The sequence below is a fragment of the Lonchura striata genome, chromosome 2, assembly GCF_046129695.1.
Source record: "Lonchura striata isolate bLonStr1 chromosome 2, bLonStr1.mat, whole genome shotgun sequence".
NCBI classification, from domain to species: domain Eukaryota; kingdom Metazoa; phylum Chordata; class Aves; order Passeriformes; family Estrildidae; genus Lonchura; species Lonchura striata.
This window is the reverse complement of record NC_134604.1, coordinates 68,817,454-68,843,387: the sequence shown is the minus strand read 5'-3', so window position 1 is coordinate 68,843,387 and position 25,934 is coordinate 68,817,454. Positions and strand designations below refer to the sequence as shown.

At 39.2% G+C, this 25,934-nt stretch overlaps 1 protein-coding gene across 1 annotated transcript in view; it reads right to left on the bottom strand.

Annotated features, from left to right (window-relative positions):
- FLT1 (fms related receptor tyrosine kinase 1) overlaps positions 1-25,934 on the bottom strand; it is a 114,539-nt gene that overhangs the window by 71,198 nt on the left and 17,407 nt on the right. The window contains exons 4-10 of the mRNA XM_021541982.3: positions 18,749-18,873; positions 13,026-13,188; positions 12,803-12,939; positions 11,099-11,273; positions 9,026-9,143; positions 6,967-7,136; positions 6,410-6,569 (exon numbers count right to left, since the gene is read on the bottom strand). Coding sequence (XP_021397657.2) covers positions 6,410-6,569; positions 6,967-7,136; positions 9,026-9,143; positions 11,099-11,273; positions 12,803-12,939; positions 13,026-13,188; positions 18,749-18,873 — 1,048 coding nt within the window. The remainder of the gene's footprint in view (positions 1-6,409; positions 6,570-6,966; positions 7,137-9,025; positions 9,144-11,098; positions 11,274-12,802; positions 12,940-13,025; positions 13,189-18,748; positions 18,874-25,934) is intronic.

Here is a 25,934-nt window from a genome sequence, read left to right as displayed (position 1 = left end):
CACAGAGTTTGACCTGGTGCCTTCCTTTGGCCAGGAGCCCCTGCTAGTGCAGGAGCAGGCTGCTGGCTACGGGCTGGGACTCCCCACTGGCTCGGACACGGCCAGCGTGCGGGGCCTCGCTCACGTCGTGCAGTCCCCACGTACAGCCTGTCACACACTTCGTTTCCTATGGGCAGGGCCACACGGGGCAAAAGATCAAGCACACACATCCCACCATCTACGTGACCCTTAAGTGTTTTTCCTTAAGGCTGGGTGTCAGACTGCACATAGTAAAGGCAAGAGACCACCCTGTGAAGGCAACAAGAAGTAAAAAAAGAAACTGGGAAAAAAATAAAAGGGAGAGCAAGTGAAAAAAAAACAACAGAGGCAAGTGAGAATAAAAGCATGATAATAATAATAATAAAAACAGAGTATCCCTGACGATCTGGATCCTGCTGTAGGTCTTATGTTTGAAGATTGATCAATGACAAAATAAATAATACAACGCTTCTTGGTTTAATTTTTTAAGAATTTGATTTAAAGTGATTTGGAAACTAGCAATATTGAAACTTGAAGGCTTAAGGTTCTGATTCAACTAAGATCCACAATGAAGTAATTTATATTTGCAAATAAATTCATCTATGTGTAACCTTCTGGACAGCCTGAGGCATACTGTACTCAGGATAAAGCATGTATTTGTCAAGCTTATGTAAACATATGGATGTGCCAGATATTATTCAAAAGGCATTTTGCAAGCAAAATATTAAACAAACAAAATATTAAAAAATATTATAAATTCCATAATAGTGACTGAAAACAAGGACTTAGCTCTACTCGGAGGAAAGAATGTTTTCATAAGCAAGCATTGGCTTTTAGCTCGCAGTGAAAGTGCAGAATGAGACACTTGAGCACATTCCTTATTCAGGCTGAAGCAGATCAGGTACTGTTTCACCCCTCTTTTTCCTTTGGTTTCAAGTTCCCTGTGTTGCTGCTGCAACGCACACCCATGACAGTTCCTATGCATTTTTTTAAGGTTATGTAAAAAAAACACAGTGTTTGACTTTTATTTACACTAATCAATTTCCCCAACCACAACAAAATAAGGGAATAGCTAGTATGATTTCTGGTGCACCCATAAGTACCTGTACATTACTAGATTGCTTTAAGACGATTTTCTTGTAGCACAGGGTGGAAGGCACAAAGGCCACCAGCCAGATCCTCAGCCAGTGTGAAGGTAGAGCTGAGGATTCAGCCACATGTCAAATTAAACAAAGGCATTTTAGAACTACCTGTTTGTTAATGGCATCTGACCTACTTATACCAGCTCCAAAGACTCAGCCTTTCCCTTCCTGAAAATAGATGGTAGCACAGGGAACAAAACCAGTTGCTGTGAACAAGCTAATGGGCATCAATGTTTGCAGACATCCAACAATTAAATTTGGGTGGTTCAGTACATTCCTAATTAAGTACAATTAACATTTGTTCTTTACTTGTTCATTTTACATACCTCACTGATGTCCCAATTCTGGTTTCCCCTGATCATCTATCCAAGCACATCCTAATGATTCTGCCTTTTAATCCCTTATTAATACCCTGACACAAGCAATGCAGAAATGCAATTAGACTGCTAATGCACACATGGCCTGCTTCCTCTTTCACTGAAACTGCTGGAAGTCTGGCCATGCTCTGTCATTATGATAGTTTCAGTATCTCTGCAGAAATTTCAATGAACACCTCAAGTTTTTTCCTCTCAGATACTTCATGTATTCAGCCCTACATCTCAAATCTCACCATCAGGTGGTTTTACCACCAAGTAGAGTTCATATCTTGACACTGTAGTCAGGAGAGCAGAGAATCATGTACCAGTGTCCCCAGCTACTTTGTTTCTGTAAGCAGCTCCATAGTGCTGTTATATTTCTCTCTCCCTCAAGCAAACACATACAGATGGGGAAAAACCCAAAGAACAACAAAAGCAAAAAAGCCATAGGTTGATGTGATGGCAGGGCTGTAAAATAATTACATAGCATTCAGTCTGGGGCTAAACAAAATAGTTCAAGAGGAGGGAGGCAGCAAGGTGATGGGAGAATTGAAACACCCATGATAAAATTTCAGTGTTGTAACTGTCTGCCGTTTCTGAAGGGCCAGTCAGTCAAACCTTGGGCAAAGGTTGAAGATCTCTCTTGATCTACTCATGTAGAAATGTCCAGAAAGAAAAACTGGCCCCAAAAAACACTGCACAGCTGCTGAGCAAGCCAGTGCTTCAAGTGAGCAATACCAGTATCCCACATGCCTTTTCTTGGCAATTCCTGACAGGTCAGTTTAAGATAAACAAAAACTACTGAAGAAATTCAGGTCAAGAACCGTTAACATCAAGCACGTTCCCAGCATGCAGATGCTTGTCCTGCAGCCTCAGAAGTGATCTGTTTTAGGTGGATCCCAGCCTGCCTGGCTCTGGAGACTCTCAGCAAGCCCTGCTGCTGTCTGCCCCCATACACCTCTGCTGACAGCCCAGCCTGAGACAAATTCAGGATGGATAGGATGGCTCCAGAGTGGTAGGAAAGAGGCTAAGGAGACTGCTGGGCACTTCAGGATAAGTGTCCCACAGGGCTGTACTCTTCTATATCCACTGAACATGTGGCGGCTGCCCAGCCTGGGAATGTGTCTGCTATAGAGCAGCAGCATACACTGCAGTAAGATAGCCCTGGAAAAGCAGTTTATCGATCATTTAAGAAATACTTGTAGAGTTGTGTTTGCACTGTATATCCCCTCATAATGGTTTGCCCTCCATATCCCCTCTTTGTATCTGTTCGGTTCATCCCAGCTTTCCCATCAGCACCTGTATGTCCATCAAACCCCAACCCATCCCCCTGTCTCCTCCCAGGGGATGTGTCCATCACCTGGTGACCCTTCCCCTTTGTCCAGATCCTTCTCCCAGGGTCACCAGGTAACTGGACCCTGGCTGGAACTCCTCCCTGACCCTCCTCAGTGGTCACTCTGAGGCCTTGCCCCCTGAGAGCCGCTCCCATGTCCTTCCCCCATTGCCTGCTCGGGTTTCCCTGCCCCCCTATATCTGGCTGCTCCGGGCAAGGACACCCTCTCTCTTGCTCTGGACGTCCTTTGGGGTCAGATGTGGCCTGGGATCTCTCCAGGCTCTCATTAAACTTTGGAACTAATCCTGAGGGAGAGCGCCTCTTTCCTTTGCTTGTGGGACCAGCTCGTCTTTGGACTCACACGGGAGCTTCTCCAAGCCCCCCGGGATCCAAGGAGAAGTTCCTTCCCTCTGCCCACTCACCCAACTGCCCAGCTGGCCGGGCTCCACAGGGGTTCTATCCCCGTGGATTCGAGGGAGAGACGCAGCAAATACTAATTTTTTTTTGTTTTTAAAATTACTTTTAGTTTTATTTTGCATTGTGTCTTCTACTGTCTTTTGGCTGCCATCTCTAAATTTAATATCTCTGCATAAGCTTAAAAAAAAACCCAGAATATTGCTTTTTTGCCCCAGACAGATTTTCTTTACTCTTCTATGCTTCCTTGTTTTGGTGAACATCAGAAGAAAAACTTTCTACCTACTATCTAGCTAGTTAGCTAGCTAAAAAGGTTGATTCATGGCAAGAGTTGGTTTATGCAAAGCAATTGTAACAGAAAACAAAGAACAGGGAATTTTTAATTATGTTGGTCTTTCCATATTTCAAAAATTCATATTTGTTGAGTAATTTTGCATTTTTTTATTATTATTTGCTACAAGGAAACTATGGAAATTATTTAATTTGGTCAGTCTCCTGTTACTGGCCTGAGAGAAGTAGAGAAAAGAGTTATGCAAATTGATTGTATCAATCAGAAAGCTTTATCTGCATTTAAAAGCAATGCAATTCATTGAGGTATTTTTAGATTTTTGTAACTTCTTGGAAAATAAAGTGAAAGAAGTATCCACAAAACCTAATGGTGGCTATTAAAGAAGGCCATAGGCAACAGTCCTTCAAAAATAAAAGCATCTAACTTAAGCAGTCAGTCCCCAGCTTACAATGACAGTGCTCAACTGGTGTGAAGTTAAGCACACATATAAAGAAATATTGGGGAAAACAGATCTTGGAGCCAATAGAGCACTGCAAGGTCTTTGCAGCAACAGCATCTTTTTTCTGAGAGTGCACACTCTGTCCTATGACATGGGACTCAAAAATTTCCTGAGAATGTCCCACTAAGGGATAACCCGTGGGGGTTCTTTGAATTAAAGTACAAGGTTCATCTGTGTACAGAAACAAGCATACATGAGCACAAATAGAGCAACATTTTAGTATTGAAAACCTAATGTTGGGCAGATAAATATAAAAAAATGCTGTAATGGCAGAATAAGATATGTTTCTTATCTCCTGCACAAGGTACATGTCCATTAAATCTGTTGTTTAGGCAAACCTCCCATCACACAAAGAGGGACGTATATTAAAATAGGTGGGATTAAAGGGTTTTCCAGTTCATCAGGGGGAAAACCTGAACCTGCACAGACATCCGCCTGAGCAAGGTGTGCCAGCTGCTGAGGTACTCCACTCTGCTCCCTTCCTGAAGCAGGAGACAAAATGTAATTACTCATGTATTTCTGCCTTTCTGCAATAGTTAATTGTCATATTATTCAGAGGGAATCATCCCGCTCCTTTTAGTCAAAGCCTTAAAAATGGTGTTCTGCAGGCTACTTCTTCAATGAGTACTTAAAGGAGAAGGAAGGGGAGAGGGTTAAAGGGAATCATCACAGAACAATTATGAAGGCAATTTGGAAGCCAGTCTGGAAACAACATTGTAACAGAGCCAATAGCTGACTCAAATTGTTACATTTCTCCTTTGATCACCTGCTCAAACACACTCCTAATTAGCATTTAATGGAGTCTATAGCTCAGCACATTACTGAACACCTGCATGCATATGTCCATTCCTCTTTCTGAAGACTCACTGCACTGCTGGAGTGCAGACCTGTGATTGCTAACAGAAGGAAATACCTGACAACAGATGAGCACCACCTCGAGTACCAAGGAAGAACCAACTATTTCTTCAGTGCTGTGTTGGGTTTCAATCCAGATTATTCATAGCTGTATAAACTCTTGAAAGAAACTAAGACTGAAAATTTTCATATATACCTTTCTCAAGGTTTCTCTAGTTAAAAGATGTTGTGATTTCTCTTCTCTTAATGTTTACTAGCAAAAATAAGTTCTTCAACTTGTCCTTGTAAGGTAACATACCAGACAGAGGAAATGCAGCTCTCACCTGTCCTTGAAATGGATAATTTCAGGTAATACTTATTCTAGCAGGAGGAGAGATAGCTAGTGCCACCTCTTGGTGAGAAGGGCACAGAAAGACAGTCATTAGAATAATCCCAAGGATATCGCAGGAAAAATAACTTCTGCTTGTAGGAAATGCTGACCACTATCTCACTGATATCAAAGCACTTACAAGTATCTTTAGTTTGACATTTTTAGTATTGAGACCCTCAGTATTGAGATGTCCTATTTAGTTGAAGGAAGTGTCTTGTACCTTTGCAATTACGCATGTACTTAAATATTTGCCTGGTGCTAAATTCCAATTCTATGAAAGCATTAAAAAAGTGAAATCCTGTGGAATGTAATTATTCTTCAACTGGAACTGAGAAAATGTTGTGTATAAAACTTGTCAGGTTTTTAAATATCTTCACTGGGCTGTGATCCAAGTACCTTGCCTGTTTGAACCCCTCCGTAGCAACTTAATGATAATGATGTTGTGGAGGTTGAGTGTTAATCATTACGTTTGTGATAGATTTCATTATGCAGGAAGATCTGTGGATAAGTGAGTCAACACAAACTCCTAATCATAAGAAACAGAGTTCAAAAGAAAACAAAACGTAAAAACAGGATTAGTTGAGCAATGCATCAGCGTCAAGTAAGATTGCATGGTGGTATTTATTCTTTACCCAGTTTAAATATCATCTGGAAAAAATGGTGGGCACATTTAGCTTGCTGAACTGAATTTGTGGCTAAACATATCACTTCTTCATAATGGAAGAAGTTTCTATGATGTTTTCTGTTGATTTGAAAAGAAACCACACACAGGAGTCACTGTGCATGAAGAAAAGCATGGAGGAAAACTCCATGTGAAAGTATGTGAACTTTGCAAGACATTGTCTTCTCTCATGAAAATGCAGAAGCAATCATCACTTCTGGGCTAATATTACATGCATGAATAGTAGTGAACTGTAAATAAACCCAAACAGCAATACCAAGTAACCAGTCTGCCCTCCATTTTCAAGTAATGATGGAGAAAAATTTGCATGTCCACTGAAAAATACATTGATAAAAAGTAGACAGTTTTTATTAACTAAGAAATGTTTACAGCAAGCTTTACTCTTACAAAAAATATTTAAATGTAGTAGTAAAAAAAGATATACTAAATAAAAGTAAAGATGTTGTCCTACCTTGTTTTAGAATGGTTTTGTTTACAGGGATACCACATCCACATAATTTTAGGTGGAGGAATACCATACACAGTGCATGTCAGCACTTGTTTGCTGCCTAGTAAATGCAGATTGGGATCAGGGAATGATGACACAGCCTTTTCGTATATCTGTGGTTTCACTGTAAAGGGTAAAAATTGGAAAGCTATTAAAGCCAGCTTATTTCCAACGTATTGCACGATTATAAAAATACTACATTCTTGCAGTGTGAGTAACAAGAAAAATCCCCAGGAGAACAAAGGAAAAAAGCAGTCCTAAGTCAGATGAGTGCTTAGTAACACATTTAAGTCATCAGGAGCAAATATGTGGCTGCAGAGGATAGAAACACTTCTAATGAAAACCATCTTCTGGTTCAAAGATGAGTCTTTCACTCTACATTTGAGGCTTGGGTTTGGGTCCATGAAGTCAGTAAGAAAATTGGGTCCATGAAGTCAGTGCAAGATTGGTGACAATCCAGCTTAAAGAAAACTGAGCACTTACATGCTGAGGGGAAGCATGGGAACATGTTGTGAACTTACCATTTACAGTAAGAGTGACTGTAAGATTCTTTGACAAGTTCCACTGTCGAATGCTCAGTATTATGGTGTAGTTTCCAGCATCCTCCTCAGCTACATCCTTGATGACTAACGAATAGTCTTTAACCACGTACCGAGCACATTTTTCAGCAGCAGGTAGCCCATCTTTTAACCTGTTTCATGGAATTCCAGAAATCAAAATTCTGAAAAATATTTCTGCTTAAACCATCCATGTTACATCATATCCCTCAATCTTTGGGAAGAGATCACCAGTCTGAGATTCTGTTTACCACAGGCTTGTCCTTTCCTTTCAAATAAGATCGATGATATTTGTAAACCACTTTAGAGAATATTTTAGATATTGTATATCTAAAATTGATAAGAATCTGACTGGGCTCTATGGTATTTGAGAGTTGCTGAAAATTGCCACTCTATCTCTGAAGATCCAAGTTGTCCATGGCTGTGACCGCCATTTAGTCTAAAAGACAACCATTTTGGCTAAGGGTTGGCCACAGTAATAAAGGTTGCATCATCTCGCACTGGCCATTTCTCTACGACCTCAAAATACATCCTGGGACAAAGTATTACAGTACCCTAAGCACAGCTGTGATTTTAGGAAGAGGAAGAGTAAGTAGATTAGATAAGCACTTAAGTATCAGATATCAAGTGAATGTTTTTAAAGATAACAGAAAATCAACATAGAAAGTACTAACTGTTGCTCACATGCAGATTCCTGAAGCAAAAGATTTTTCTTCGAAGTCTAAAATACAGCGTAAAGTGCGTTTTAACAAGCTGCAAGAAGGTTAACATGATGTTAGTAGAAGGGTGCAACACAAATTCATTAGGATGATGGATTCTAAATGATTCACAGCTTTTAGTAAATTTTTAGAAAAAACTCTTACTGTTATTAGAGGAGCACTAAAATTTGGTCAAAAGACTTTTGGATTTAGACACTTCACTGTATGTATATTTTACAGAACCACAAAATAGCTGCAGTTGAAAAAGCCTTTGGAAGTCATTTAGTCTAATGTCCTATACAAAGCAAGGTCAGAAGGTTTCCCAAGACCATTTTCAGTATGGTTTTTTGTATCTCCAAGAATGGAGACTCCACCACTACTCTGGATTATTTATTCCAATGTTTGACCAACTTCAATTTTAAATTAAAAAAAAAAAAATAGAAATTTGTCACAGTGTTTGAAGATTCTTTTAGTTCAGAATTTTGGATCTGTATGTGTGGTCAATAAACCTGAACACTGGAAAACCAGAAAATTATGTATAAATGGCTAGTATCAGCATCACACTCACCACGCAGTTTTTCACATGAAGCCATAAGTATAAAAGTTTGTAAAACAAAACAATGCTTTTGGAGCAAAATTAATTCTTGGCTGTAACCTGAACTCCCACTGTTGATGCATGTATAGTTTGTGTTCTTAATCAGTCTTGTCATAGACCCTTTGTTAAAGTGCAACTACTTGAGCCAGAGCTACTGGTGTTTTAAATTAAATAATAACACCCTTGAGATACTGAATAGATAACATTGTTGCATATGAAAATTGGATTAATAAAAAAAAATTTCTCCAAAAATTCTTAACACAACTTACATGAGACAAAATGAATGACACAGTGAATGCTGTGCTGAAGTAAGTCTACAACCTGCAGATCACTGCATAATAATACCAACTTCCATTTTTTTTGCAATAGTGCATGTCTATATGGCTCAAGTAAATAATTTATTTTAATGAAAGCCTTCTTTTCTTTCTCTTACTGTCTGAAAAGCAAATTCAGATTTCCTATCTATGTCTGAGTAAAGCTGGATGCAACACTTCAGTTAAAGATATTCAGCTGTAGAGCATCCATTGATTTCAAGAGGAGATATATCCAACCTATTTGAGAATCTCAGCTTTAAACTTTTCATATCTCCTTTCTCACACCTGTGAAATGGAAGTAATGTTCTCATAACTTGTTAGAACCCCAGGCAGCTCTGAAACTTCAAAGAAATCCTCCCCAACTCTACTATAAAAACAGGTCCGGGATACGTATGTGGAAGTAACTGTTGTCCTACCATATAACCTCCGGAGAGGGAAATGCCTTCACTTTCATTGACAAACGATAGGATTTTCTTCCAGCAACAGCCTCCAGCGCAGTTTTTCTTCGACGTTTCAAATTAATGAACATTTTATCTTAAACAAAATAAAAAAGTGCTTTGTATTACAGATTTTCACCCTGCAAAAGGAGTATCTCTACTAAAGAAAATGTGACTCCAAATGAAAATTATCTTTAGTAATTTTGATGCTCCCACATGTTAACAGCAAGACTAGAGCCTAATCTCCTAGAGATCTATAAAATAGAAAAGAATACCACAAATATACAAGAAACTGAGAGGCAGTTCCCAGGGCATGAATCTGCTTGGAGAAGATACACTCTAGCCAAATTCACATTGTGTCCAGCCAGAAAAAAAGGCACAAGATATAAAGTGGTCTGCAGTATGTGGGAGGCTGAACTGAGGATGATCAGATAACCTTTCCACTCTCAGAGGCCAAGAATCAATGAATGTTCCAAAAGAAAATATTTTTCCAGAGAGGATTTAAGGGACCTTCAGAGAAATAGCAAAGGAAAAAGCAGAAAACTTCTGTATCACTGGTAAACAGCTGTTTCATCAAACCAACAAATATTTGACACTTCACTGGAATAATAACAACCTGCTGGAATTAATTCTTTTCCATTTGCTCTGCCCCCTATCTCCAATTCTCTGCCAAGTTGATGGCTTTTACCAGAGGCAATAAAACATAAAATTCATACAATACATTGGAAAATATCTCTTTCTCCCCTGCAAAATAAAATAAAAGTGTGCAAAATAGAATATTCAAAGTATAAAAAATGTTTGAGTGTCTTTTTGTTGGTACCTATGGTACAGTATTTACTCACATGAATTGCACAAGGATGATGGACATCCATTAAATAAATTCAACATTTAATCACACTTACCATGTACATTGAAAATAATATGCACAACACAAATAAGTAGTTTAATTACACTATTCGTGTTAGAAAGATACAGGCCTGATTCGGCAAACCTTTATTTATACAGGCTCTTTCTAATATGGGAATCCTATAGATGGGGCTGCTTATGTGAATGCAGGATGACTTCAACAGTCCCAGCTTCTCTGACTCTAATTTTAATCTCCGACTTCTCTGACTTTAATTTTCATCCAAACCTCAGTTTCTGAAAGATGAGGTTTATCTGTTTAAGATACAGTAACTGGTTATCATGATTCATCCTATGTTTCCAGTGCCTTATTCCAGAGCTTAAACAGGCAAAATGAGATGAAATTCTCTCTAAGAATACCAACACAGAGTGCTTAGTCCACACTTCCAGATAGGAGAGAAAAGATAAACCACTGAAAATACATAATAAATGCATATTCTGATCATGAATCATCTGTTGTAGAGGACACCCACTAGCCACTTGGTCTTTAACACAAATGGTGGTGCAAAAATCCTGGATAGTTCTAATTGTAACAGGGTGTCCCAAAGAAGTTATCTTCCCGAAGAGTCACAATGCAAAAAATGGCCTTATTCATATACATCTGAAATAATATCAGAAATTTCCAGATTTCACAGAAGGCCCAGACAAACCATAGGGAATTTGATCAAGGGTCCTGCTGTAAAACCGTATTAATGATTTGCATTTTTTGAATGGTCTAACAGTTACCAGATCTGTGTAGAGCTAGGGTATTTATTTCTTCTTTATTTTGTCATAGAAATGCATAAGTACCATAGAAGAGAATGTGGGTTTCCTCTATTTAAATTATGCTTGCACCTTCTTTTTTCCCCCCAAACTAGAGTTTGACTGATTGTATCTGCTAAAACTGACCGAGGACAGCACCATCACAATATTTAGCAGACAAAACTGATGAAATCGAACATTAACATGTCTATTGCCAACAGCAGAAAACAGTCATGGAAGAAATGGCACATGGCTCCAGGCTCCAGGCTCCCTCCTGGAGTGCCTCTCTCCCTTATTTGTCTTTTTCTGCTCATGATGGCTTCCACTTTGTGTCACAATGTAGAACTATCACACACTGACCTTGGTACATGAGCACTGAATGTGCCACAAATGGGCATCACTTCTTACCATAAACAATGACTGTTGAGTTGACAGCTTTGATGGATGGCCCACTCTTCACGTGGCAGGTGTACTGGCCTTTATCAATATCCCGCACTCTGTCGACAACGAGGATGCTGTAAAAAATGTTGGCCTCTGAATTCTTCTGGTCAATACGCTGCGTTATTGAACCTCTTTTCCTTGTCTATAAGAGCCAAAGAAATGAACAACAAAGAGCTTAATCAAACCATTTTTCATGATTAATAGGATTTTTATTTTCCTGTACTGCCACCATAACTTAATAAAAAAAAAATCCCAGATATCTTTGTAGAGCACAGATAACAAAATATACTTAACATTTCCAGAGGGTCAACAATAAAAAATATAAGCAGCCTTATAGGGCAATTCACCCAAGGTGTCATGGCATCCAAACTAGTATTTTCCAGAAGAAGATCCTCCCTTTTGTATAGCCTGTCATATCAACATGCCCAGCTCCCCATTGTCATTGTCCAGCACTGCTCCTAAAAATCCCTGAAGCCATGATATGAAGAGCAGCACATAGTTTGGTGCCTGGATTCAGTGCCATAGGGAACAGACACACAGAAGAAAAGGACATTAACAAAAGGAGGGGAGAATTCTGGAAACGTTACAGACAGAAAAGGGACTCAATTTGGCAAGGGAATAGCAGGGTGGAACTGAAGATAATGTGACTCTGAGGAGTTATTTCCTGCAGCTCCCTCTCAGCATTTGCCTCCAAGTTTATTTAACCCAGGACATTGTTGATGTCTTATAAACACTGAGCACCCTTCAGTTACCATCTAAATAAAAACAAAACACAATTTCACAAGTGTGGTGCCCAGATAGAGCTTGGTAAGGCAGCAGTGAGCAATATAATATATTTGGAGCATTTTTTGTTGCTAAGTTGTTTATTTCTGAGGTGAAAAAATGCCAGGGAAAATGGCTACAGTAAGCAATAAACAATTGCATTAATCTTCCCTATATAATGCAATCATAATTTCAGCCTGTGATTAGGTACAATGAGTGACATAATAAATGATCTTGACTTGAATCACCAGCATAAATCAAACTGACATGAAAGGAATGGGAGTTGTAAACCTTAAGCTAATGTCAAATTTCTTATCAGTTTTACACGGACTCCCTGGCAGTTATTCTGTAAGTGACAAATATTTATGAGGATGCTCCCAATGTGGGGGGTGGAGAAGCACATTCAAGATCATTCCTGTAGTTGTCAAAACAAGAGGATTGTTCATGTGACACTTAACAAATTAGATTTTGGCTAGCTAAATCAAAATATCTTTTCTAAACATGCTCGAATTGGGTGCCTGACTGTCTGCCATTCTTTGAAATGAATGTGTTGAGCAGACAACCTCACTGAAGACTTTTTTGTCACAAGAGAGAGCCCCTGGCTGGGACAGGGTGATAAATTTCTCTTGTTTCATCAGGTCAAAAAGAAGCTCCCAGAGATGAAGCGATTCTAGCGTTTGCTCGTGATTATGCAATATAACCAGAGCACATTGTGTAAACATGTTTACTTATGAAATTAAGCATCAGAGGGGAAAAAAAAAAAGAAACCTTAAAGACATGTCAGCAAGGGTCAAAATGATGGAATGCAAAAAATGGCAAGCATTCCAAAGCAGAATTACTCCTGGGATGCTAATTGCAGCATGATCTGTGGGAAACCTCTGGTTTCTTCTTTCCAACTACACCACTCACCTCTCCAGGGTAAGTCCATGTCATCTGCACTCTGGTGTTCCAGGCTGCAGTGACAGTGCAGTTAATTGCTAGGCTGTCTCCCTTCAGCATTTTGACGAGACGTGGGGTGCTTAACTGAACATCAAAAATGGTGTTGGCTGCATGTAACAAAGAGGAGAACAATTAGTAATGCCATCAGGGCAGGGTGCTTTCTGAGAGACAGGGAGTGGAGAATGAGACCTACTTTCTCTGTGTGTTAGGTACTTGGTGCTGTATGTGTGCCCACCAACAGTTGTCTCACAGCTCAGGAGCCCAATGAATTTGTAAGTTGCCTTAGGTATTCTGAAGCCTTGCATGCTGTCCCAGATTATTGTCTTGCCATCAGGAATTAGGGTTTCTCGTGGAATCTGGAAGTGCCAAACACACATCAGGAAAAGAGCTCATCCTCATGTCTACTCTCTAATCAAAGCAGCCTAGTAAAAAAGGGATGAAGGGAAAAGCACCCAAAAGAATGCCAATCAACATGAAAAGGATGGCATTTAATGATGTGGGGTTTTCAAGTCACATTTTCATTACAAAATAGATGAAAAACCTGGGTGAAGAATGTGAATCTTGCATTTGTTTCCAGGATTTCATTATTTATAACAGGATGTAATTTGTGACACAATAGATTGACACTACCATTAGCTTCAGCAGTTGGGCTGCTATTCTGTTGGCTCCTGGTTGGCAGCTAAAGTGCTCATCTCCAGGAACCTTTGCAATTAAGTATCCTGGTTTAAACACAGAGAAAAAAATACACACTTTTCCTTGGAGATGACAAATGGTTTTAATTTGCTGTCATTTTGTGGCTTTAAGAAATTCCTGCCAGGATTCAATTCCATGCATGTCATTTATTTTGCCTAAAAGACTTAAAAAATAAACAAAAAAATATTGCCATGTGGGATCAAATGTTCACTTCATCAGCAGTATGAGTTATCTTTTACATTATGATCTTTTGCACTTTAAGCTCCATTTTAATAAGGTATCAAGAAAACGCTGAAAAAGTAAAACCTAACATAGCCATTGAAGCTCAGAAAAAACCTCTCATTTTCAGATCATGCTATTTTGTTGCACCTTATTGATGGACTAAATGCCACTATTTAGATAGCACAGAGATCAGCCATGAGTACAAAGCCGGGATATGACTCTACTTTGATAACACCTGTTTTAATGGTAAAAGTAAGATATTTTTAAAGAAGGGACAGAGTACAGTTTAAATTAATTACGGTCATAAGGAAAGATCCCTGGATCAGCTAAGCACCTTACAACCCATCACTTCCCACTGTGCACCAGGCTCACCTTGTCCCTTCATCCTTTCTTCCCCTTTATTTAAGCAGAGGACTTATGTTCTGGACAGCCCTTTCCTTCCTACAAGCAAAGCCAGCATAGGTGGCTGTCAGGGGCTGGGGGAAGCATGAATGTCTGTCTCCTTCCCATGTGGTGCAGCTTCTCCCTACAATGGGGCACCGTCGATGCTGCCTGCTCACCCTATACAGACAGACACCCTCGAGATCACACTCGCTCATCTCATGCCATTTCCTCCAAAACAACTGAGTTCATGATGAATCAAATGAGCAATAAATACAGAGCACAAAATGACGTGGTAGATTTCCTTATCTTTACAACAGCTGATAAGATGCTATAATAAGCATGCAAATCACAGGGAAGTGTGTGCAGCACACACACAAATAAAGCCCATTACGTTACAGCCTGCTGGCTACCATTCAACAATATCTTGGTCCCTATGAGCTCTGCTGCCATTCCTATTCTAAACAAAACACATTTTCAAGTTTGGTGTAACTAGTTAATTGTTATGTTTTAATGAGCTTCGATTGGATTCATCCTCTTCCTGCTTTGGTGAAAATCAAACTATTTCTGTACAAGTCTTCATGAAGAAAGTGAAGCCAGAGGGTGAGAGCCTTCTGGACTGGTATTTCCCATTGAATGCATTCACTGCAAATTCATTACTTAATTGATGTATTACTGACTTTGTATTTGCCTTACTTCAGGAATGCAAAAGTAACCAAAACACCCAGAAGAGTCCTATTTTGCAACTTGTAATTTTGTGAGGTGTCTGGATATCCACTAGGCTTACTTATCCTGGAGGCAAATCTTTGTCTGTACAGTTTACTCATCTGACACTCAAAACCACCTAGAGTTACATCTTTTTCATATAATTTTTTTGCATCTCTGAGACTAAGAAGTTACACCCCGTCACCTGTGAAAGCATAACACAACACTAAGTTATGTGAAGGAAAACGTCAGAAAACTGAGGTCTTTGACTAGCAAAAGACCACTGCGACATAGCTGGTCTTTGACCAAATCTGTTGGAGGGGAAAAACCCAAGATGTTGCAGCAAGTCCCTTTTGGAGGATGGAAATAGCAGTACTTTGCCTCAGATGAGAAGATGGATGGAGGCTGGGTGCTCAGCCTAAAGCCCTTCACAGCTCTGCCCTCTCTCCCTGCTTGCTTCAGCTCCTTACCCAGCTATTCTCCATGCTGTTCTTGGCCAACCTCACTGGCTCAGATTACCTGTTTCCCACCCTCAGAGAACCACAGCTGTTTTGCTCTGCCTAAACCAGCCTTCAGACCACCAGCTAGAAACATGGTATTGTCATCACCATACTGATCACTGTGTAGATTGTACAAATCAGAGGATCCAAGAATAACACCGTTATTTAGGCTGGAAGGGACTTCCAGAGGCCATCTGGTCCTGCCCCTATGCAGAGCATGGCCAGTGCAGTTCAAGGCCTTGTCAAAAATCTTGGCCATTTGGTCATCACAGAGAGAAGTAGAAAACCTATGAAGAAACACTGTGCTATAACAGTGAGACTTCTACTGAAGTAGCAGAAGATAAATTCAGCCACAAGAATAGCTTTCAGATGAGAACCAACAGTGAGTCAGAGGCATTCAAAGAATCAGCTTGTTGCGCTGGCTGCAGTAAACATGGAATTTATTGTCTACATACTAATCTCTGTGAACCCTATCACTGTGGCTCCCAGTGCATTCTTGGCCTTTTACCTTCTTTGTACTTTGTTTCAAATGCAACTATTTTTGGTATAGCCTGTGCCTCCTTCTTTGTTCAATCTCTGCTGAATGTTTTTGGTACCTGGTGGCATTAGCACAGTACAGCCACATACTGTGTATGTAGATATGGTCAAGAGTTATAGTCAAGCTGTGGTTCCCCACATGTCCAAAGGCAGATTGCATTGGAAAGAGACAAATAAAAGTTTAATAAAAATGAACATTAGCTTTTTGAATGTTTGGATTTTCTTTCATGTTTCCCCTTCCACCAATTTGGGAAGGATGAGATGTCATTATTAAGAATTCAGATTGTCTGCCTATGTGATTCACAACATCCCTTGGGGTTTTTTGCACTTTTCATTCCTTGTACTGAAGCTTATTTACTTCTATTCCTATGAATGTCACTGTCTTTATGATAGAGAGGCCAAAAGGATTCTCATTAAGCAAATGGATTAAATCATTGTATCAAAAGGTTTATGATTTCCATTTATCAAAATAAGAGCAAATGAAGAGGTAAGAGAAGTGCACAGTTTACTTGCAATAAAGTTTATCTTATTTTATGGATCCTGAATGAAACTCCCAGAATCATGTTGATAGGAATGATGGTTTCAGCGGCTCTGAATATCTAACTATTAAGCATTAGATCAAAACTATTAATTGATTTCACAATTCTTCATATGATAAGGAAAAGGCCATCAGCTGCTGCAGATAAAGTTTATACTGGGACTTGAAGGCTGAATTTGAAATAGGAATTAAAAGCTTCATCCCCATTTCCCAGTTTGTGTTTTATTAACTTCTTGATTTTTGAAGACCCACCAACCTATGTGATTGCTATGCTATAAAATACAATCTGCACAAATGTTCAGCCTGAAAATGAAAGAAAGACAGTATCTAAAAAGTTTTGACTAAGGTAAAGATGAAGTTTGAGTACAAAAATAGATTGTAGTGTTGAACATGGATAATAAACATTTCCCACATTGGTCCACTAAAACTAAGAAGTAACACTGCAAAGAAACAAATATTGGAGGCAATGCAACTGTATGGAGTCCTTCCAGAAGAGAGAGATTATCAAAAATATTTTGTATTTTTACTTCCTGGTAACATAGAAGGCAGATGACACTAAAGCTGGTATTTTCTTTCCAGTTCCAGAGAACTGCATTATAGGGACACCAAATTCTTCCTTTGTCACTGATGGAAAACACAAAATAGCTCTTGCCATTTCTCCAGAAGTAGCATGCCTACAGCTGTGGAATGCATTTAAGACATCTCTTAATTGCTCTGTGAGTAAAACTGTGCTGGAATCTTCATATAATGGTGTCATAGAAGATAAATAAAGTAAGATGTGATGTAATGCATTGCAGCTTACATGCTTCAGGAAATTCTAGGATTAATTAGGGAACACATTTATTTTTCCTGGAATGCAAAACATGTAAGCAACCAATCCTTTCTTTCAAGACTTGGCTCTACCTCCTCTTTCTCCTTCTGAGAGTATTACATCTGTTTTTGATGGTATAAAGCTGTGCCTTACACTACAAGCCCAAGCTAAAGGCAAGTTGATATGAAAAAAGAGAGTAGATGTGTTTCAATCTTCTACAAATAAGACTTTTTTTTTATTTGTTTAATGAGAGAAACCTGACAGGAATTTTCTCAGCTAGAAATCTAATATGCCGAGATTTCAGATGCAACACTAAAGTGCCCAAATAAATTCCCACTTTACAACACCCCTTCTATGGAAAGCTAAGTCTCACTCGCTTTTGATTCTATTGCCACACAACCTTGTGCATCTTCTTGCAGGAGAACTGTGTGTGTGTTTGTGTGTGTGTGTACCTACACACGTAGGGTAACATCCTGGGTCAGATCACTTTCTTTTCTCTGCATTTTGTTCTTTTTCATGGGATTTAACAGGTGAAAACCAAGCAGCAAAATCAGTATCTATATTAGCAAAGCAGCACCTGAAAGAATTGATAAAATTTGTGGCTGGTGTAAAGCTCTGCAGTCAAAGAATTATCAAAGACTTGTGTTGGGCTAGATAAGCATCTTACGGTGGTATTGTTTGGCAATTGCATGCTATTCTATAAAGAGACAAACCTCTTTTCCTTTTAATAGTGCTGAACTTTCATTGCCACTATGTACATAACTCCCTTTATTTAGAAATAAAACTTCTTTACCACTTCCACCTAATTTTTCAGAAAAAAGAAAAGTAATTTTTAAAAAAATGCCCCAATCTCAGTCTTGATACTAGGTACTTTACTACATACATTCAGTTAGCTGTTCATGTAATTCTTAAGGCATCTAAGAGACAAATGTTTTCCCAAAACATGGAAAAATCTTTTTTTTCCCCCAAAAAACTAGTCCCATCACATCAAACTTTGTCATTTCTCTGCAAAGTTTTCCCACAAAGAAAAGCCATCCCTTCTCTAAGTGTGCTCATATGTAAAAGGAAGCAGCAAGGTCTTTAGTGGGAGTAGAGGTAGGGCAAAGGCTTGCAAAGATCCTTGTACAGCCACAGCAAGTCCCCAGGGACTCACCGGCTGTTTCAGAGGACAGAAGAGGAAAAGGGAGGAAGGGCAAGGGAAGAGGTGGGAGGAAATCTCTTCTCCTAACAAGAAATTCCTTCCTGGGCTTAAGAAACCTTTGCCAGTGAGGGTTTAATAAAATAGTATGAAAAGTTTAAGTTTCTTCAGAAAATCCCCAGCCTTTGTAGGAGATTTGATGAAGCCCTTCTGTGCGACTCAAAATGAAGCCTCAAGGGTTGAAATATTTCTGAACACATTGACACCCATAAACATTGCATAAGAAATATTAAATTGTTAAAATATTTCAAAAGCATGACAATAGCTGTAAACAAATAAACAAAAACATCGTCCACAGTAACACTTTCAGAGCATGTTTGGATAGAAGTACCTTTTTTAAAGTAACAGAAATGTTTGGATCTGTGACTCTGCATGGAATGATCACTTCTCGTCCTACAGCCATGTTTATTATTTTAGGGATATCACTGTGCATCTCTACAAATGGATTGCTTGTATCTGCAAAAGAAGAAAAATAAAGGTTAACACATGAAATCTTAAGGCAGTGTACAGGAATAGTAACGTTGCATACAGACTTAAAAAGACAGACTTGCCCTGTTTGTAATGAAAGCTAAACAAAGTCCTGAAAACAATCTTCCATTTACTTTTGTCTAAACACGTTCATCAAACTATTACTAAGTATTTGAAGATGTATATATCATTCAATAACAGTATCGCTACTTTGAAATCTTCTTTAAATTTCAGGGCAGTTGAAGTCCATTTTTTCCATTACAGCAACATCTCTACTGCTGAGATATGTGCGTCTTATTTCATGGCATTTGTATCTTTTTATCACCAGGAAAAGTAAATATATGGGAAGCAAGCTGAAATTCACTTATCAGGAACACCCTATAAAGCACAAATTCCTGCAAAGAAATTGATAGAAAAAATTCACACTGAGTCAATCAGGGGAAAGAATCTACCATGATTATCCAGTTATTTTTTCACCTCTGAGAATATGGACTAGAAAGAGTTAATTCTTCTCCTCCTTCCCACTATCACAATACCTATGTGTCTCTTTTTTATGTGACAAGGTAAATGAAAATGCCAGGAAAACATTAATTCCTCTTGACTCAAAACTAAAGCTTGGCAGAGTAATTTACCGTCCCTTGAACAATCCCTTTAACAAAGGGCATTGTCATAAATAGCTTGCGCTGGGAACAGGGAACATTGCTGCGGCTATTGTTTGGACCACTTAACAAAGAGGGGCTTAAGCCACAGGCTCTGGCTCCAAATCTTCTTTGCAGGTGTTCAGATCTGAAGTTTCAGTTTGACTCATATTGCAGATAGACTACCTCCAAATTCACATAAGGTTTGTTTTTTAACTCCTAAAAAAAGCAGAACATTAAGATCTTTATTCTGTGCTTATCTACAGCTCTAATGTTTTTTCAGGCAAATCCCATTATTTTAACTCAGTCAAAAATCTTAGAAATAACAATGGAAATCTTTCTTGGATAATAAATGGTAAAGTAAGCAAGAACCAATCCCTTATAAAACCTCAAACTGCAACACTTGATTTAAGTGTTCTGGCCCCAAACTTCTGCATGTTGACCTATGTTCACTCAAGCAGTTCTTCAACTAAGTTACTTTTGCTTGTCTTTCAAAAGTATGACATGCACTTCCCAGGGTCATCAAAATGTTCTGCCCTTAGGATCCTCTTTCTTACTATATGCAATAATATTTTTGTTTGAGACATCAAACAGGAAGATAAATGGATTCTGCTCTAATTTATACCAGTCAGAATCCTAAGGCAGAGGATTTCAAATGTACTCCAGGATACAGAAAAAGTTTTGCTAAGGTGGTTTAATGAAACAGTTTCACAAACTTTCTGAAATGAAACCCACAAAGTATTATTTAATAGTAGGTATTAAAGGTTCACTGAGATAGCGAAAGGAACTTATGACTAATAGAGGATGCACATGTAATAAAAAATGCCCTGAGGACCTGTTAGGCTGACATTTCCTCTGCAGGACGATTCAAGGAAAGACCAAGAATGAACCTGTTTGTAGCACAGGGAAAAGAACCTTTTTTGTTTCGGGGACTGCAGCCACAGAAGAGGTCACCTGCCCCTTAACATGACCAGACAAACCGAATTACTACTCCCTGAACACTCGTTTGTCTTTGTCACAAAATTAAGAGTTTCTGCCCAAAACCAGCAAGCTTTGCAGAGTGGTTTCCTGTAGCATAATCTCCAGATCATTGTAAGTGTGAGGAAGAGCCATTCTGGGGACTGCCGGTGCTGTCCGCAGACAGTATCACCACTGACTGATGCCAATATCGAGGCAGTGGGGGTTGTGCAGCTCAGACCTCACAGGATTCCTGCCCATCCAAAGGCAGGGACAGGAAACCAGCATAAAACACTATGTTTGGCTTTTCTTTCTTCTTAGTGGAAATGCACGTCCACATGTGAAGAAGCCAACAAAGTGCTGTATGAAAGTGGCCAAAGCACTCTGGTTGCCCTTGGTGGGCTCCAAGGCATGGTCACAGCCTCTCCTGGTACACTCCCTGCCGTGTGCGCCAAGGCGTCGCCGTGCCCCCGCTATTCGCGTGCAGAGCTCCCATTGACATCACCGGGGACTTCCGCCATGGGCCAGAGGGCAATTGATGGCCCCAAGTGCTCCAAATGTCTTCCTGCTTTTGATTAAAAGAAATACGCATCATGTTTCCTAGCACAGTTTTGTTTTCATAATGAGCGTGGAGGCTTTTCCTGATTCCCTTTGATTTTATTCTCCTTCCATCATAAAGGCCCGAACGAAATATTCTTGGTGCCTCAAGATCAAAATCTGGTGCAGGCTTTACCAGTGTGGATCAGGCAAAGCTGAACACACAGCAGAGCCACGGCAGATTATACCACCTTGGCAGAGTTTGCCAACAACATGGAATTCTTCTGTCCCCCAAGCAATAGCTCTCCTTGCCTTTTCTTTTCCTCTTTCCTTCCCATCACAACCCCAGCTACTACCCTAGCCATTAGCTCCCACTACATTTCCTCTCAGTTTCTTCCTGAGGGGAGGTAAATGAACCTTCCCCACATGGCTGATTGGCAGCACATCTGGCATGACTTAATTTCCCACCAGCAGTCTTTTGGGCCAGCTCCACTCTATGTTCAGAAAACTCTACATTACAGACTGACCTATTTTGAAGACCACATCCAGGTTACACATTCAGCTTCACTGAGACTTGGAATGGAAGATCTAAGGGGTTGACTTTGTTTTTATGAATTATTGATCTGGGTTGTTGGTTTACTTTTTTGGTTTTTTTTTTTTTTAGAGCTGCCTGTAAGGTTAGAAAAATGAAAGCTGGATAGCCAGAATATTTATGTGTGTTAAAGGTTACTTTAAAAATCAGTTTAGTGTATTTTTAAATTATGCCTAGAATGAATGACTGTGTGCTGGGTTGGCTGTGTTCCTTACAATATCTCTCAGTTGCAATCAACATGAAACCACAAAGACCACTCATGAAATCACAAAATCCATGAAGGTCATTTGCTATATTGTTAAAGAACATAAATAGCAGCTTTTTTGCTAAGCTGGTTGGCAACCAGATAAAAATTTGATAAGAGACTTAGCACAAGCAATATTATGTCTGGTATCAGTAACCTGTCTAGGCTATTTATGGGGTTTGCACAAACAACTAAATTAGCCAACACTGAAATGCCAAATTCAGAAATGATGGAGAGGGTTTTTCTTTCCACAAGATTCAGCTACTGTTCCTGGGTTTGTTTTGTTTTTAATAATCTGAGCTATGTAAGTCAGAGGACTTACACATACATTTGCAAGAAGAAAAGTCTCTGCAGGAAAATCTAAGCTCCTTGAAATCTCTAAAAGCTCTGAAGTACTTCCAAAATACCTGATTACATTTGGATCATCCTTAAGATTCTTTTCAGGCTAAAAGAGGTGAAATATTTTCATCACATTCACATAACACCCTTTTCCCTCATGTGAAAGGACCACAGTCTTTAGTAAAGAACAGACATGCAGACTTCATTGAAGTTCATGGACCAATTGCCACATTCCCTTTCCATTGAAGGGATTAAGCCTCCTTAACTTTATTTATCCCAGATAAATTATTGGGGCTGTTCAGAAATAATTCCAAAAGAATCTTGCACACCAAGAGTCATTCCAGCCTCACTTGCACATCTCCAAAGCAGACATTTCTAACTGAACTAGGAGCCAAACCATTAGTGTTGTCCATGGTGAGAAAAGGGGAATTTTGCAATGGGATTCATCTGACCTGTTTTAGACATCTGCTTTACCATGAGCTTAATCATGCCCTAGGAAATGTGTCTGTTGAACCGGCTCATATGCCTAATTTCCTTAAAGAAAAACAATTTCATTTTGTATGTCTTATTCTAGAAGAAAGGTTGTTCAACTCTTGCCTCTTGTAAACCTCCTAAATAACACTCTTCAAATACAAAATATGACTAAACCTTGAAAGAAAACCTGAGACATAAAGTATTCCCCTCTTTTTTTGTTTTTCTTTCTTTTACCTGGACTTAGATGATTATTAATTTATATCTAGAGCACATTCTGACACAAAGAATTTCTAATACAATTGTACAACAATTTTTAGGCAAGGTTTGTTTTACTTTGAGACTAGTTACACTACGCTATTGTCAACATAGAACCATGACACAAATAAAACATTGTTAAAAATCTTCAGGAAAAATAGTCATATTAACCAGGAAATCCACGACAGAGCTATTACTACGTTCAGCAAGCAATCCCTAGAAAGGCTAATGGATGTTAGGAATGCTCCTTCAGATGTATCCCTCCATTTGGTGGATCACAGTGGAAAAGTGTTTCAGTAGGAGCTATGAGCCTTGGTGAGGGAGCAGGACCATGGAGGGATCAGTGCAGAGTGCTGGATGCTGCCAAAGTGTCCGCACATGCTCTGCTCCTCACGGTGTCCTGTGATACTGAGTCCATGTACACGCAATGACAAAAGCGCGGCAATTATGGGCCATTGACGTCAGCAAGTCCTAGAGGTCTCTGTTTTGTAACAGGAACCTCATTAGAAACTAAAAATGTGTCCGCATACTTGATACAGCTGCAACATCGTTTAATTCCAATGAGTTTCCTCTTCATAACAGAAGCGCTATCATAGTATTGACTCCGACGGTGTAAGCCAAAACCATACTGCTCATATGTTAAAACTGTGCCAAAAGCAAAGACAAAAAAAGGCATGGAGAGGAAGAGTTTCCCAGGCCTGAGCAGGTTCTTTTATCAGTGTGTTATTTATACATAAGAAGAAAAAGGAAAAAGAAGAAAAATCTCCCTTTCTGTTAGCTCTCAGGGTGTTTTGTCTTACTGCTTTTTTTACACTTTGAATTATTTTGACTGTGATGCTTCTGATTTAAAGAGACCCTTTTGCAGAACTCTTTGGATACCCTCCATGTTCTTCAACAATAGTATCTTTAGGATTACAGGAGTCAATCCATTCAAGCTAAATCTTAAATACATGTCAGTTCTGGGTCTGGATCCAGCTATCTGTCAGCAGGAGGACCTCCCAGAGAGGTGCCCAGGAAGTTCTAAAACACTCAAAATCTGCAGCATACAACTTTACTGTTAGAAAATGAGCTTAGAATCCCAGATGTTTTTGGGATTTCGAAGGCTTACATTTTGAACAATTCCCTAATGATAAAGCCCTTCATTTTGGACTGCTGAGCCCAAGACACACATCAAACCAAATACATACAGCTAGTGGGCATGTTTGACATTCTAGGCATTGGTGGGCACAAGGACTCTCAGGACCTGTACCTTTAATTATACAGCTCTGATTTTCCTCACCTTGCTTAAATCTTCTCAAAGCAATAAATTTATTCTAAGGTTGTTCTCCAGATTTCTTGAAAAGTGATAGGTGATGAACAGTACATACCAGAAGATTCTTTTGTTCTCTGTTAAGTATAGAAAGAGAATAGACAACTAACCCAGCCTAGAGGTTTCATTTTAAAACATGTCTCATTCTGCAAGGAAAAGTAAGTAACCAAAAGACATACACTACAGGATTATGAGAAAAGACAAGGAGAGGGAGAACACTGACTAGGAAATGGGCTACTGCCCTAGAGCCAAATACTTTTACTTTGAGAAGTATTCTGTTCTGTGTTGCAGAAGAATTAAGATTTCACTCTTGTATATTACTAGCCAAAAGCAGTTTTCATCACAGAAAATAGCAACACTTCAACTTGAATCACAGTTTGCTTAAATTCATGCAAAAAATCTAACTCTGATATATCAATGTAATTGAACTGACAAGATTTTCTCTGTCATACAATGGGAGTAGAGAATTAAGAGTACTACATATTTTTGAAGACATTGAATGAGCTCTAGCAATTGAAAAGTGCCTTGGAGATATTGGGACAAAGCAGACAGAAAGAAAAGCCCTTAGTATTGTCCCCAGGGAAATTTACATGGGATTCAGAACAGCCTGCTGATAATTTGGTGTTTCTTAAATGTCTTTATTCCATCATTATCTCTTTTCAAGCAGAAAATTCCCCATGCCTCACTGCAATGTATGCAGTGAGTGTTCATTGCAAATCTTTCCTTTTTACTGTTAGGCTGTATTTTCCCTTACAAAACAAATCTCTGAGCAGTTTTGGGTCCGAGACAGGGGAGAAATTGGCAAAAAGGCTTTGCTTCATTTCAGATTTTTTCCATGGCTCGCGGGGAAAGTCAGGCCATCAGTTTTCTGGAGGCAAAGATGAAGACTCTTAAGAGAATTAATTTCCCTTGCTTAATGTCTCAATTCCTGAGCTGTGTGGGGTCAAGAGTTGACGAGACACTGTGCACTCACTCCCCTCTGCAACTCAGTACTGACCTCTCCAGCTGAAAGAAGGGTGGTGTCAGGACTGGCTCCTCAAAGGCAAGTCACCAGCCTCCTTCTCCTTGACCCCCAAAAGCAGGACTTCAGAAATGCTTCAAGTCATCCTGGGGCCTATGGGACTTGCAGTCTCCTTCTCATTACCTTGTGTCTTGTTTTTGTCTATACCAGATATTTTCTGCTGTAGCATATGTTCATCACTGAACCAAAGAACTGGGTTTATTGTGGTCTGGTCTTTGGGCCTTTTTTTTTTTTTTTTTTTTTAATCCAGTTCATATTCAGTATCACTCCAATTACGGAAATGAAGAACATTTTTAAAACAATAAGTGATGACTTCCTGTACAAACAATATCAACTTTCCTGATTCAGATTCTGTGTTTGTAAATAGCAACTATTTGTTCTCATCTGCAGCATGCTAAGACATGGGAAACAGGCACCTTGGTGATCCACATGGAGCTAATATGGGAAATGGATTGACACAACGTCCTGTCACAGGAAACAATACAAAACTAGGAGGGACCCAAATTTCACAAATGTTTATTTCCTAAACACCCACAAATTAATGCAAAGTAAAACTGAACTCGGGAAAGAGAGTCTTCACAGAGGATTTTGTTACCCTGGGACACAACTAACACTTCAATGTTAAGAAATTTGTTTTCAATAAAAATTATTGTCAAATCCAGAAAATTAACATGCCAGGGTAG